The sequence below is a fragment of the Bombina bombina genome, chromosome 2 (genome assembly GCF_027579735.1).
Source record: "Bombina bombina isolate aBomBom1 chromosome 2, aBomBom1.pri, whole genome shotgun sequence".
NCBI lineage: Eukaryota > Metazoa > Chordata > Amphibia > Anura > Bombinatoridae > Bombina > Bombina bombina.
The window spans coordinates 505,588,546-505,603,342 of NC_069500.1; the positions used below are offsets into that span (position 1 = coordinate 505,588,546).

General features: G+C 38.8%; 1 protein-coding gene across 1 annotated transcript; it reads right to left on the bottom strand.

The window, feature by feature from the left end:
- Positions 1 to 256: 256 nt before the first annotated feature.
- NOP10 (NOP10 ribonucleoprotein) lies at positions 257 to 1,053 on the bottom strand. The gene is made up of 2 exons (XM_053700572.1): positions 921 to 1,053; positions 257 to 667 (listed from the first exon to the last, which is right to left on the bottom strand). The coding sequence occupies exons 1-2, from the start codon at positions 972 to 974 to the stop codon at positions 527 to 529; spliced, it is 195 nt and encodes a 64-aa protein (XP_053556547.1). The 5' UTR covers positions 975 to 1,053; the 3' UTR covers positions 257 to 526.
- Between the last annotated feature and the right edge of the window lie 13,744 nt (positions 1,054 to 14,797).

Here is a 14,797-nt window from a genome sequence, read left to right on the forward strand (position 1 = left end):
AAAAATGGGCCTGCTTCTCAGCTTACATTACTGCTTTTTCAAATAAAGATACAGAGAATGAAGAAAAAGATAATAGGAGTGAATTTGAAAGTTGCTTAAAAGTGCCTGCTCGATCTGAATCATGAAAGAAAGTAAAAAAATTTAGGTTTCAGATGCCCCTTTTTAACATACTGTATTGGATATTGTGCCATATTCTACTTTTTCCTTCATGCAATGTGTGGCCTTGATACCATGCAAATATCACAACAGAGGAACGTGTGTTTATACATTATTTTATTTACAAATGGGGGGCAGGGGTATGAACATTAAGAAAAGCCTACATTTCTTTATTCGTCTTGCATCACAAGTATATTACATTGGTCTTAACCAGGTTTCCAAAGCAATTAAAAAAAAACAATCGGTAATTATTTGTCCTTATGTTTAAACAGAAAATGTCTGTACACAATAAGGCAGCATGATGAAAACTTTCCATGTAGTTGGTCGGCTTGAATTATGGGTTGTTGTCTCTAATCGGTTCCAGGAGGTCTCACATCACAGGTTTTGGTTGCTGGGTCAGGAGGAGACCAAATCTTTTCTTGAGAGTGACGCGATGCCGGGAATATTTATCATCAGGGGAAAACCGTGCAGGATGAGCAGAAGATGTCGGCTGCCCATCAGGATCCACCTTCTAAAAGAGGGGGTGTTAAGTTAATAACAAAACAGTAAAACCCTATAAAAAGTATACCGTAAACATTTCAAGTATATAGAAAGCTGCAAACCCACAAGACTTGGACTATTGTGAGGACTCTTTTTTTATATTCCAACTCTAAGGACACTGCTGATAGTTGCACTTTTAATACGATTGTTTAATCTGACCTTGTTGCATATGCCGCCAGCAAGGTACAATATATTTACCAAAAATAAAAAATGTATTAACTTACCTTCATAGTGTACACCCGATCCCCTAGCTCGTTTAAATAGTATTGAAGAAACATGGTGCCTCAGCAGCCCGCGATCGTACACAGCAACGTGCAGTTCTCTCTAGGACTTCTCACACACGTGACAAACATTTCCGGATCCGGAAATCTCGTCACTTCCAGGATCTTAATATGGGATAATGGGAACTGTAGTTCTAGTTTGTTTTTTTTTACATACAAACACGTACTGTAACTTTATTTTTCATATCCATGAAACCGTGACGATTTTTTTTTCTTTTAAAACGGATATTTTTGGAGTTGTCTTTTCTAAGTATCTGTCTTAGGCTAGAGAAGGGAGCTAGGTAATACAATTATCAACATTTAAACATCTCTTAAAAAGCATGTCACATGAATAAAGTAAATACATTCTAATTAAATCCTTTTAGTAACCATGTCACGTCACATTCCTATGGCAAAGTTATGGTTTAGGATTTCAGAACCAGTTGCATTTAAAAACATTTGTTTTTCTCAGCACGACAGGAACTTGTAGGTGACTAATTTGCAGGATTACCAAACGTTAGAAAGGAATAAATATAACAGTAAACAAAATGCAATTTTCTATAGCGTACATGGCAAACATTTGCATAGAAGTCAAACATTTGATTAATCAGTTACATTTGAAAAACATTAAAGGGACATGAAACCCACATTTTTTCTTTCATGATTTAGAAAGAACATGCAATTTTAAACAACTTTCTAATTTACTTCTATTATCTAATTTGCTTTATATCCTTTGCTGAAAAGCATATCTAGATAGGCTCAGTAGCTGCTGATTGGTGGCTGCACATAGATGCCTTGTATGATTGTCTCACCCATATGCATTGCTATTTCTTCAACAAAGGATATCTAAAGAATAAAGCAAATTAGATAATAGAAGTGAATTGGAATGTTGTTTAAAAAAGTATTCTCTATCCGAATCATGAAAGAAAACTTTTGGGTTTAGTTTCCCTTAAACATTAAGATTGCCTTAACTTTGTTACATTATCACATTTAACATAAAAGGGACAGTTTACCCAAAAACTTTGCATACTTTTGTTCCCAATGATCCATTTTACCTGCTGGAGTGCATTCAATTGTTTACAAATAGCTCCTTAGCCTTTATATTGGCATTTTAAATAGCTGATTTAGCCTGTCGTATCGCTACCTATACTGAAAGTTTCTATACCTAGGTATATGCTATTGAGAAACTATCACCTAGATTACGAGTTTTACGTTAGAGGCTGCGGTGCTAACGAGCAGTTTTCTCTCACTGCTCACCTACAGCGCTGGTATTACGAGTTTTCAGAAACCCGTAGTTAAAAGACAAGAAGTTAGCGTTGAGCAAAATTTTGCTCCTTACTCCAATACCAGCGCTGTAGGTCAGCTTAAAGTGATGGTAAACTCTCCCCTTTTTAAAATCAGATCTGGAATGTAAGTGCTATTTTAGATGGAGTTTAATTCAATCATTTAGCTGACAGGAAAATTGACTTTTGAAGTGGGTGGTGTAACGTGGGGTATTTGAATTTCATATCTATATTAATAACTAAGTTATAGAGCATCTTCATTGCACATGATGAATAAAACCCCATCTAAAATAGCGCTTACATACCAGATCTGATTTTAAAAAGGGGAGAGTTTACCATCACTTTAAGTCAGCGGTGAGCTGGTGTAACGTGCTTGTGCATGATTTCCCCATAGGAATCAACGGGGAGAGCCGGCTGAGAAAAAGTCTAACACCTGCAAAAAAGCAGCGTAAAACTCACTAACGCAGCCCCATTGATTCCTATGGGGAAATAAAAGTTAAACTAAGGGCCCAGGATTTTCTTATATATAAACAGCCTACTTCCCTCTTTCTCTTTTTTCTAGAAATAAAAGTTATGTCTACACCTAACACCCTAACATGAACCCCAAGTCTAAACACCCCTAATCTTACACTTATTAACCCCTAATCTGCTGCCCCCGACATCGCCAATACCTATATTATACTTATTAACCCCTAATCTGCCACTCCGGACACCGCCGGCACCTACATTATACTTATGAACCCCTAATCTGCTGCCCCCAACATCGCCGACACCTACATTATATTTTTTAACCCCTAATCTGCCGTCCCCAATGTCGCCACCACCTACCTACACTTATTAACCCCTAATCTGCCGCCCCCAATGTCGCCGCCACTATAATAAACATATTAACCCCCAAACCGCTGCACTTCCGCCTCACAAACATTAGTTAAATATTATTAACCCCTAATCTGTCGTCCCTAACATCATTGCCACCTACCTACATTTATTAACCCCTAATCCGCCGCCCCCCCACCGCCACTATATTAAAGTTATTAACCTCTAAACCTAAGTCTAACCCTAAACCTAACACCCACTTACTTAAATATAATTTAAATAAATCTAAATAAATATTACTATCATTAACTAAATTATTCCTATTTAAAACTAAATACTTACATGTAAAATAAAACCTAACGCCTAGATTTAGAGTTCTGCGTTAGCCGTCAAAACCAGCGTTAGGGGCTCCTAACGCTGGTTTTGGCCGCCCGCTGGTATTTAGAGTCAGTCAGGAAAGGGTCTAACGCTCACTTTGCAGCCGCAACTTTTCCATACCGCAGACCCCCCTATGCCATTTGCGTATCCTATCTTTTCAATGGGATCTTTCTAACGCCGGTATCTTGGCTGAAGTGAGCGTTAGAACTCTAACGACAAGACTCCAGCCGCAGATAAAAGCCAGGAGTTAAGAGCTTTCTGGGCAAACGCCGGTTTATAAAGATCTTAACTACTGTGCTCTAAAGTACACTAACACCCATAAACTACCTATGTACCCCTAAACCGAGCCCCCCCACATCGCCGCCACTCTAATAAAATTTTTTAACCCCTAATCTGCTGACCGCACACCGCCGCAACCTACATTATCCCTATGTACCCCTAACCTGCTGCCCCTAACACCGCCGACCCCTATATTATATTTATTAACCCCTAATCTGCCGCCCCCAACGTTGCCGCCACCTACCTACAATTATTAACCCCTAATCTGCCGACCGGACCTCACCGCTACTATAATAAAGTTATTAACCCATAATCCGCCTCACTCCCGCCTCAATAACCCTATAATAAATAGTATTAACCCCTAATCTGCCCTCCCTAACATCACTGACACCTAACTTCAAGTATTAATCCATAATCTGCCGACCGGACCTCGACGCTACTCTAATAAATTTATTAACCCCTAAAGCTAAGTCTAACCCTAACACTACCACCCCCCTAAGTTAAATATAATTTTTATCTAACTAAATAAATTATTTCTTATTAAATAAATTATTCCTATTTAAAGCTAAATACTTACCTGTAAAATAAACCCTAATATAGCTACAATATAAATTATAATTATATTGTAGCTATTTTAGGATTAATATTTATTTTACAGGCAACTTTGTATTTATTTTAACCAGGTACAATAGCTGTTAAATAGTTAATAACTATTTAATAGCTACCTAGTTAAAATAATTACAAAATTACCTGTAAACTAAATCCTAACCTAAATTACAATTAAACCTAACACTACACTAGCAATAAATTAATTAAATAAAATACCTACAATTATCCACAATTAAACCTAACACTACACTATCAATAAATTAATTACATACAAATACCTACAAATAAATACAATTAAATAAACTAACTAAAGTACAAAAAATAAAAAAAGAACTGTTACAAAAAATAAAAAATAATTTACAAACATTATAAACATATTACAACAATTTTAAGCTAATTACACCTACTCTAAGCCCCCTAATAAAATAACAAAGCTCTTTTACCTTACCAGCCCTTAAAAGGGCCTTTTGCGGGGCATGCTCCAAAGAATTCTGCTCTTTTGCCTGTAAAAAAAAACATACAATACCCCCCCAACATTACAACCCACCACCCACATACCCCTAATCTAACCCAAAACCCCCTTAAATAAACCTAACACTAAGCCCCTGAAGATCTCCCTACCTTATCTTCACCACGCCGGGTATCACCGATCCGTCCAGAAGAGGCTCCGAAGTCTTCATCCAAGCCCAAGCGGGGGCTGAAGAGGTCCATCATCGGGCTGAAGAGGTCCATCATCCGGCTGAAGTCTTGATCCAAGCGGGGGCTAAAGAGGTCCATCATCCGGCTGAAGTCTTCTATCAAGCGGCATCTTCAATCTTCTTTCTTCCGGCTCCATCTTCATCCCGCCAACGCGGAACATCCATCCTGGCCGACGACTTCCTGACGAATGACCGTTCCTTTAAGGGACGTCATCCAAGATAGCGTCCCTCGAATTCCGATTGGCTGATAGGATTCTATCAGCCAATCGTAATTAAGGTAGGAAAATTCCATCAGCCAATCAGATTCAAGTTCAATCCGATTGGCTGTTCCAATCAGCCAATCAGAATGAGCTCGCATTCTATTGGCTGTTCAGATCAGATCAATAATTGTAGGTAGGTGGCGGCGACGTTGGGGGCGGCAGATTAGGGGTTAATAAATATAATATAGGGGTCGGTGGTGTTAGGGGCAGCAGATTAGGGGTACATAGGGATAACGTAGGTTGCGGCGGTGTACGGAGCGGCAGATTAGGGGTTAATAGTATAATGCAGGGGTCAGCGATAGCGGGGCTGGCAGATTAGGGGTTAATAAGTGTAAGGTTAGGGGTGTTTAGACTCTGGGTACATGTTGGGGTGTTAGGTGCAGACTTAGGAAGTGTTTCCCCATAGGAAACAATGGGGCTGCATTAGGAGCTGAACGCTGCTTTTTTGCAGGTGTTAGGTTTTTTTCCAGCTCAAACGGCCCCATTGTTTCCTATGGGGGAATCGTGCACGAGCACGTTTTTGAAGCTGGCCGTAAGCACCGCTGGTATTTAGAGTTGCAGTGGCGGTAAATTATGCTATACGCTCCCTTTTTGGAGCCTAACGCAGCCCTTCTGTGAACTCTAAATACCAGCAGTATTTAAAAGGTGCAGGGGAAAAAAAGCATGCATAGCTAACGCACCCCTTTGGCCGCAGAACTCTAAATCTGGGCGTAAGATAGCTACATCTATTTTAGGATTTATTTTTAAATTACAGGCAAGTTTGTATTTATTTTAACTAGGTAGAATAGTTATTAAATAGTTATTAACTATTTAATAACTACCTAGCTAAAATAAATACAAATTTACCTGTAAAATAAAAACTAACACCTAACACTACACTATAATTAAATAAATTAACTAAATTAAATACAATTACCTAAATTAAATTAAATGAGCTAAAGTACAAAAAAAACAAACACTAAATTACAGAAAATAATAAACAAATTACAGAAATTTAAACTAATTACACCTAATCTAATAGTCCTATTAAATAAAAAAAAACCTAGCCTAAACTAAACTACCAATAGCCCTTGAAAGGCTCTTTTACCTGTAAAAAAAAAATACAAACAACCCCCCAACAGTAAAACCCACCACCCACACAACCAACCCCCCAAATAAAATACTATCTAAAAAAACCTAAGCTTCCCATTGCCCTGAAAAGGGCATTTGGATGGGCATTGCCCTTAAAAGGGCAGTTAGCTCTTTTGCCGCCCAAACCCTAATCTAAAAAATAAAACCCACCCAATACACCCTTAAAAAAACCTAACACTAACCCCCTGAAGATCGACTTACCGGGAGACGTCTTCATCCAAGCCGGGCGAAGTGGTCCTCCTGACGGGCAGAAGTCTTCATCCAAGCCGGGCAGAAGTGGTCCTCCAGACGGGCAGAAGTCTTCATCCAAGCCGGGCAGAAGTGTTCATCCAGACGGGCAGAAGTCTTCATCCAGACGGCATCTTCTATCTTCATCCATCCGGCGCGGAGCAGGTCCATCTTCAAGACATCTGACGCGGAGCATCCTCTTCTGGCGACGACTAAAACAGAATGAAGGTACCTTTAAGTGACGTCATCCAAGATGGCGTCCCTTAGATTCCGATTGGCTGATAGAATTCTATCAGCCAATCAGAATTAAGGTAGAGAAAATCCTATTGGCTGATGCAATCAGCCAATAGGATTGAAGTTCAATCCTATTGGCTGATCCAATCGAATGCGAGCTCAATCCTATTGGCTGATTGGATCAGCCAATAGGATTGAACTTCAATCCTATTGGCTGATTGCATCAGCCAATAGGATTTTTTCTACCTTAATTCCGATTGGCTGATAGAATTCTATCAGCCAATCAGAATCTAAGGGACACCATTTTGGATGACGTCACTTAAAGGTACCTTCATTCTGTTTTAGTCGTTGCCAGAAGAGGATGCTCCGTGTCAGATGTCTTGAAGATGGACCCGTTCCGCGCCGGATGGATGAAGATAGAAGATGCCATCTGGATGAAGACTTCTACCCGTCTGGAGGAACACTTCTGCCCGGCTTGGATGAAGACTTCTGCCCGTCTGGAGGACCACTTCGCCCGGCTTGGATGAAGACTTCTGCCCGTCTGGAGGACCACTTCGCCCGGCTTGGATGAAGACGTCTCCCGGTAAGTCGATCTTCAGGGGGTTAGTGTTAGTTTTATTTAAGGGTGTATTGGGTGGGTTTTATTTTTTAGATTAGGGTTTGGGCGGCAAAAGAGCTTACTGCCCTCTTAAGGGCAATGTCCATCCAAATGCCCTTTTCAGGGCAATGGGGAGCTTAGGTTTTTTCAGATAGTATTTTATTTGGAGGGTTGGTTGTGTGGGTAGTGGGTTTTACTGTTGGGGGGTTGTTTGTATTTTTTTTTACAGGTAAAAAAGCTGATTACTTTGGGGCAATGCCCCGCAAAAGGCCCTTTTAAAGGCTATTGGTAGTTTAGTTTAGGCTAGGGTTTTTTTTTTATTTTGGGGGGGCTTTTTTATTTTAATAGGGCTATTAGATTAGGTGTAATTAGTTTAAATTTCTGTTATTTGTTTATTATTTTCTGTAATTTAGTGTTTGTTTTTTGTACTTTAGCTAATTTAATTTAATTTAGGTAATTGTATTTAATTTAGTTAATTTATTTAATTATAGTGTAGTGTTAGTGTAACTTAGGTTAGATTTTATTTTACAGGTAAATTTGAATTTATTTTAGCTAGGTAGTTATTAAATAGTTAATAACTATTTAATAACTATTCTACCTAGTTGAAATAAATACAAACTTGCCTGTAAAATAAAAATAAACCCTAAGCTAGCTATAATGTAACTATTAGTTATATTGTAGCTAGCTTAGATTTTATTTTACAGGTAAGTATTTAGTTTTAAATAGGAATAATTTAGTTAATGATAGGAATATTTATTTAGATTTATTTAAATTATATTTAAATTAATGGGTGTTAGGTTTAGGGTTAGACTTAGGTTTAGGGGTTAATAACTTTAATATAGTGGCGGCAACGTTGGGGGCGTCAGATAAGGGGTTAATAAATGTAGGTGGCGGCGATGTTAGGGACGGCAGATTAGGGGTTAATAATATTTTACTAGTTTTTGCGAGGCGGGAGTGCGGCGGTTTAGGGGTTAATATGTTTATTATAGTGGCGGCGACATTGGGGGCGGCAGATTAGGGGTTAATAAGTGTAGGTAGGTGGCGGCGACATTGGGGGTGGCAGATTAGGGGTTAATAAATATAATGTAGGTGTCAGCGATGTTGGGGGTCAGCAGATTAGGGGTTCATAAATATAATGTAGGTGGCAGCGGTGTCCGGAGCGGCAGATTAGGGGTTAATAATTTAATTTTAGTGTTTGTGATGCGGGAGGGCCTCGTAGGGGTTAATAGGTAGTTTATGGGTATTAGTGTACTTTTTAGCACTTTAGTTATGAGTTTTATGTTACGGCGTTGTACCATAAAACTCTTAACTACTGACTTTTAAATGAGTTAGGACTCTTGTCAGGAGAGGGTGTACCGCTCACTTTTTGGCCTCCCAGGACAGACTCGTAATACTGGCGCTATGGAAGTCCCATAGAAAAAAGACTTTACGAAGTTTACGTAAGTCATTTTGCGGTAAGGCCAAAGAAGTGTGCGGTGCCCCTAAACCTTCAAGACTCGTAAAACCAGCGGGCGTAAAAAAAGCAGCATTAGGACCTCTTAACGCTGCTTTTTTACCCTAACGCACAACTCGTAATCTAGCTGTAAGTGAACACAGCCAGCAGAAAAAAAAAAATACACTCAGTCAGCTAGATTACTGATATTTTCAGTGTTAAAACAGCACCGCAGCCATTATGAGTCTTGTCGGTATAGGTGTACCGCAAGCCTTTAAGCCTGTAAAGCAATGTCAGTACCGCACTCTTAAAATTAATTTTTTTTAATGGGATTCCCATAGCGCTGGTATTACGATTTTTCTGGGAGGCTATAATAAACCTGTTAACCCCTAAACCGAAAGCCCCCCTAACGTTATATTAAAATTACACATTAAAAAAATCCTAACACTACTCTAAAAATTACAAAGTATCTAATTACAAAAAAAAAAATACAAAAAAATACAACAAAAAAAACAAAACACTAAATTACGAAAAATAACAAACACTAAATTACGGAAAATAACAAACGAAAGTATCAAAAATAAAAAAGAATTACACCTAATCAAGTAGCTCTATCAAAATAAAAAAGCCCACCCAAAATAAAAAAACCCTAGCCTGCAATAAACTACTGCAATAACATTTTAGCAGCTCTAATTCTATTGGATGATGAATTAGCCAATAGAATTAGAGCTGCTTAAATCCTTTTGGCTGATTTGACTGTATGAAGAGGATGCTCCGTGCCAGATGTCTTCAGATAGAAGATGCTGCCTGGATGAAGATTGAAGAGGCCGCTTGGATGAAGACTTCTCGCCGCTTGGATGATAGATTTTTTATTTATTTTATGTGTTGGGGGGGGGGGGGGGTTTGTAATGTTAGTGGGACTTTGATAAAAAAAATTTTTTCAGAAAAAGAGCTGATATCTTTAGGGCAATGCCTTACAAAAGGCCATTTTAATGCCCCCAAAAGGGTCCTTGGTAGTTAATTTTAGATTAGACTTTTTTATTTTGGGGTGTTTTTTTGTTAAAGGGTATTAGAATAGGAATAATTTTTATTATTTTGGATAATTTCATTTTTTTTGTAATGGTAGGCTTTAGTATAAGGTAGCTTAGGTTTTATTTCACAGGTAATTTTGTATTTATTTTAACTAGGTAGGTAGTAAATAGTTAATAACTATTTACCAACTAGTCTACCTAGTTAAAATAAATACAAACTTACCTGTGAAATAAAAATAAAACCTAGGCTAGCTACACTATAACTATTAGTTATAATGTAGCTAGCTTAGGTTTTATTTCACAGGTAAGTATGTATTTAGTTTTAAATAATTATTATTTAGTTAATAATTGTAAATTTAATTTAGATCTATTTTAATTATGTTAAAGTTAGGGGGTGTTAGGGTTAGGTTTAGGGGTAGGTGTTAATAGTTTAATTTAGGTTGTTGTGATGTGGGAGGCTGGCGGTTTAGGGGTTAATAGGTTTATTTAGTTAATAATTGTAAGTTTAATTTAGCTCTATTTTAATTATGTTAAAGTTAGGAGGTGTTATGGTTAGGGTTAGGGGTTAATATTTTAATTAAGTGGTAGTGATGTGGGAGGCCAGAGGTTTAGGGGTTAATAGCTTTATTTAGGTGGCGGCGATATCGGGAGCGGCAGATTAGGGGTTAATAACTGTAGGCAGGCGTCAGCGATGTCGGGGACAGCAGATTAGGGGTGTTTAGACGTGGGGTTTATGTTAGGGTGTTAGGTTTATATGTTAGTTTCTTTTTCCCCATAGACATCAATGGGGCTGCGTTACAGAGCGTCTCTTTCCGCGATCGCAGGTATTAGACTTTTTTCTGACCCGCTCTCCCCATTGATGTCTATGGGGAAAGCGTGCACAAGCACGTCAAATCAGCACTTGTTTTTTGTGCGGTATGGAGTTTTAAACCCCATATCGCCCGCACAAGCCTGTTTTTTTAAAACTTGTAATGGCAACTCTATTTAGCAGATTAAATAACGCCACTTTTGTTGCGTTTGTTAATTTCCCTATAGCGCTCAAAACTCGTAATCTAGCTGAGTGGGAGGTGGAAGAGATAAAGCTCTAAAAGGTTAATTTTTAATTGTTCTTTTTAATTATTGTACAGAGATAAGAAAGGGAAGCATTTGAGTGAGATCTGATCACACTGCAAGCTTAGCCTATGGGTTGTGATTTAAAATAGCAAATCCAGCTTTTTAATTTGCAAAAAGAAGCATAAATGAGCAAATGATCATACATTTTATACTCTGCAGCTGGTATAACTTGTTATTGGGAACACATTCAGGGAAAAACAATTTACAGTAAACTGCCCCTTTAAGTAAAACATTGTAATGCAAAAATGTGACGTAAAAAAAGGTAAAGGGACATGAAACCCCCCAAAAATAAGTTCATAATTCAGATAGAGTAAAAAAAAACCAAAAAAAAAACCCCTTTTTAATTTACCTCTATCATCTTGGTATACTTTGTTGAAAAACATACCTGGGTAGGTAGCACACACTTGTCTGGGGCACTATATGGTGCAATCACTGCTGCGATTTAGTGGTTTTGCAAAATGTATAACACTGCTGAAAGCATTCTTGTAAAGCTGCTGCCATATGCCCCAGACACGCAGGCTTCTGAACCTACCTGCTTTTGAACAAAGGATACCAAGAGACACAAAATAACTCTCGGCTAGATTACGAGTTTTGCTGTAACAGGGGTGCGGGGCTAACGTGCAGATTATTTCCATTGCGTATATTTTTTAACGTTGGTATTACGAGTCTAAAAACAACCTCCTAACGCATCGCGGTAACACAACTACCGCGTTTATTTGTGAAGGGTAATCACGGCATCGTTAAACATTCTCCCATAGAGATCAATGATAAATTAAAAAAGCATGGATTTTTAAGCTAACACTCGATCTCGCGAGAAATACACACTGCTCTGTCATATTATGTATCCCACATAATGCACAACAAAAACACACATCAAATGTACAAACAACAATCACGCAACATAGCACATACGCATTACACATTCACAATCGGAAAAGAAAAAGAATGCACAACGTTTACACTAAACAAAGAATGCATAAATACGTTACGATCTTGCAACACGGAACAAAACAAGATGAAAAAAGAATTGCACACTCATACACAAACAAAACATTCACATTCAAGATTATGGAACATTAGTACAAAGAAACATTTACACCACTTTACAAATACGACACCATCACAAATCACCATTTATATTTACAGATAATACTTTTGGACAATGTTATGCAAAACGATCACTATGACATCATCGCATTATACACATTCCACAAATACTAACTCATTATGAGCATGCACAAATTCACACAACTAATACACATCGGGAGGAAGCGGTGGGTGGACCCGGCCACTTGGTTCAAGATGAACAAGTGGCTGGGCACAGTGGCGTGCAGTGTAGAGCTTCACAGTTCGGGAAACAGAGGCTCACATCACAGGGGAAAGCCAAGCTGACTAGGGAGGCGAGATATACCATGGATGAAAAGGAGGCCCTCATAGAGGCTTATATGGAGAGGGCTAGGAGGCTGCAGGCTCAGAAGGCCACCCCTAAGGAGAAGAGGAAGCTATGGCTGGAAATCAGGGATGCCGTTAATGCAGTGGGGGTCCAGAACAGGGATGTCGAGTCTATAAAGCATCGCTACCGGGACTGCAAAATGGAACTCAAAAGAAAGCTCTCGAGGGAGAAACAATATCTAACAGGGACCGGTGGCAGTCCTGAAATGATCGTGGAATATTCCGATGGGAGGAAATGTTGCGTCCCAGCATCTCCGAGGTGGCCATAGTCAGGAGCGGAGGAGTCGATACCGGGAACCTGCCACTCTCATCTGCCGGTAAGCTCATTTAATAATCTCTTTACCTCAAAAATAAAGAATATATTTAAGGATATGATTAACGCAATTACGCTTTTTTAGACATTACGTAAACGCATTCACATTTAGCTTGCGAAAGTTGCATTTCACAAAAATCCATCACATTAGTATCTAGTCTACAGATTAGGTGTGCATTTAAACAGACTGAAAACAAAGCAAAAACACATTCAGATTGACCATATAGATATCAGAAACACGGTTTGGAAAATACGGAAATCGTATTGATTGTTGTATTTGAAAGTGTATTAATGAGGCTGCCTTTGTAATTCTATTGTAAGCAAAAGCATTTACATCTTTATTTGGAACTGTGCTAATATCTCAATTTCTTTCATTTTACAATATACAGAGTCTGAGCCCGGGGAGGAGGCAGCACAGCAACCACAGGCTCCTCCTTCACCCAGGTATGAGAGTGACTCACCACCTCGGGGAGACATGGAAGACATCCCTCTATCCTCATCCTCTTAAGAAGCCCCACTGCAGAAGAGATCCCTGCAGCAGCCCCTCCTGCACCAGCAGCCCGCCGTGCACCAGCAGCTTCTCAGGAGGAGATAGCAGAGCTGCAGATATTAAGAGATTTTCTTGAAGAGATGGGTGCCTCCCGGAGGGAAAATGCGGAAAGCAGAATCCAGCTAACGGAAGCAATTAATGACATTCGACAAGACCAAAGAGAGATCTTGCATACTCTGAAAGATATATTGCAGGTCCTCCGGGAGGCGCATAACGCACATCTGCTGCTGGGCCATCTGCTGCTGGGCCATCTGATCCTGGGCCATCTGCTGCTGGACCATCTGCTCCTGGCCCTCCTCCATCTCATCCTCAATCTCCTCCTCAGCCGGGTGATCCCAGTACTCCTCCTTCCCCAAACATCTCCGATGAGAACTCGTCGGAGGGGGCAGTTGCCCCCCCCTAGAGCCTCAGTCTCGTGGGAAGAGGGGAAGGAAGAGGAAGGAAGTTGTTTTTCGAATATATTTTTAGTTATTTAATGTGTAATGGATAGGCATGTGATGATGTGGTCTTCTTACACCTGTGGAGCACACTCTGTAGATAATCTGCTCTATGGGACAGGGTCCACAGAGGCAGATTTTTTTTACATACCTATCCTTGTTGATTACATTGATAGGTTTCTGTGATGTGATGTCCAAACTGTTTCCCTAATTTCCAACAAAATGACCATTACAATTATACATGATGGCATATCACTGTTTTGATGCCAACAGAGCTTAAAGAGACAGTCATAACATTAATGATTGTTGGTTATAAAGAAAACACTTTATTACGCATTATCAAGATTGGAAAAACAAGACTTAGAGAAATACACATTTTACTTCTGTGATTAACCTTGTATCTATGCCTCTGAAAAATGACCACTTATTCTTAGTTCTTTTGACAGACCGCCATTTCAGACAATCACTGATCAATCCAGGGTAACTTTACTGCATGAGATCAATGTTTTAGATATGAAAAACATTAACTAATGCCCTCTAGTGGTCAAAATGCATTCATATTAGATGCACTCTTTAAGGTCTAAAATGAGCAGATGAACCTCCTAGGTTTAGCTATCAACTAAGAACACCAAGAGAACTAAGATAAATTGGTGATAAAAGTTATGGAGAAAATTTCAAAACATTGCATTTTTGATATTTAAATCATTACTGTTTTGCTTGACTGTCCCTTTAAACAAGAACATATGCTAACATATACTAATCCTTAGGGCTTGTTAGTATATCTACACGTACTTGTTAAAAATTTAAAATATTTGATTGGGATACTAAGCCTGTATGCCATATTTCTATTGACGTGTTAAATAAAGTCTATTTTCTTAAAGATACATTATAGTGTTTGAATTAGTTAAGAAAGACCTTTCATGTCCTTTTAAGACTTACATTAGAAATATATGCTCACAGTAATATATTTGGAGATTAACAATGTGGGAGTCATACATG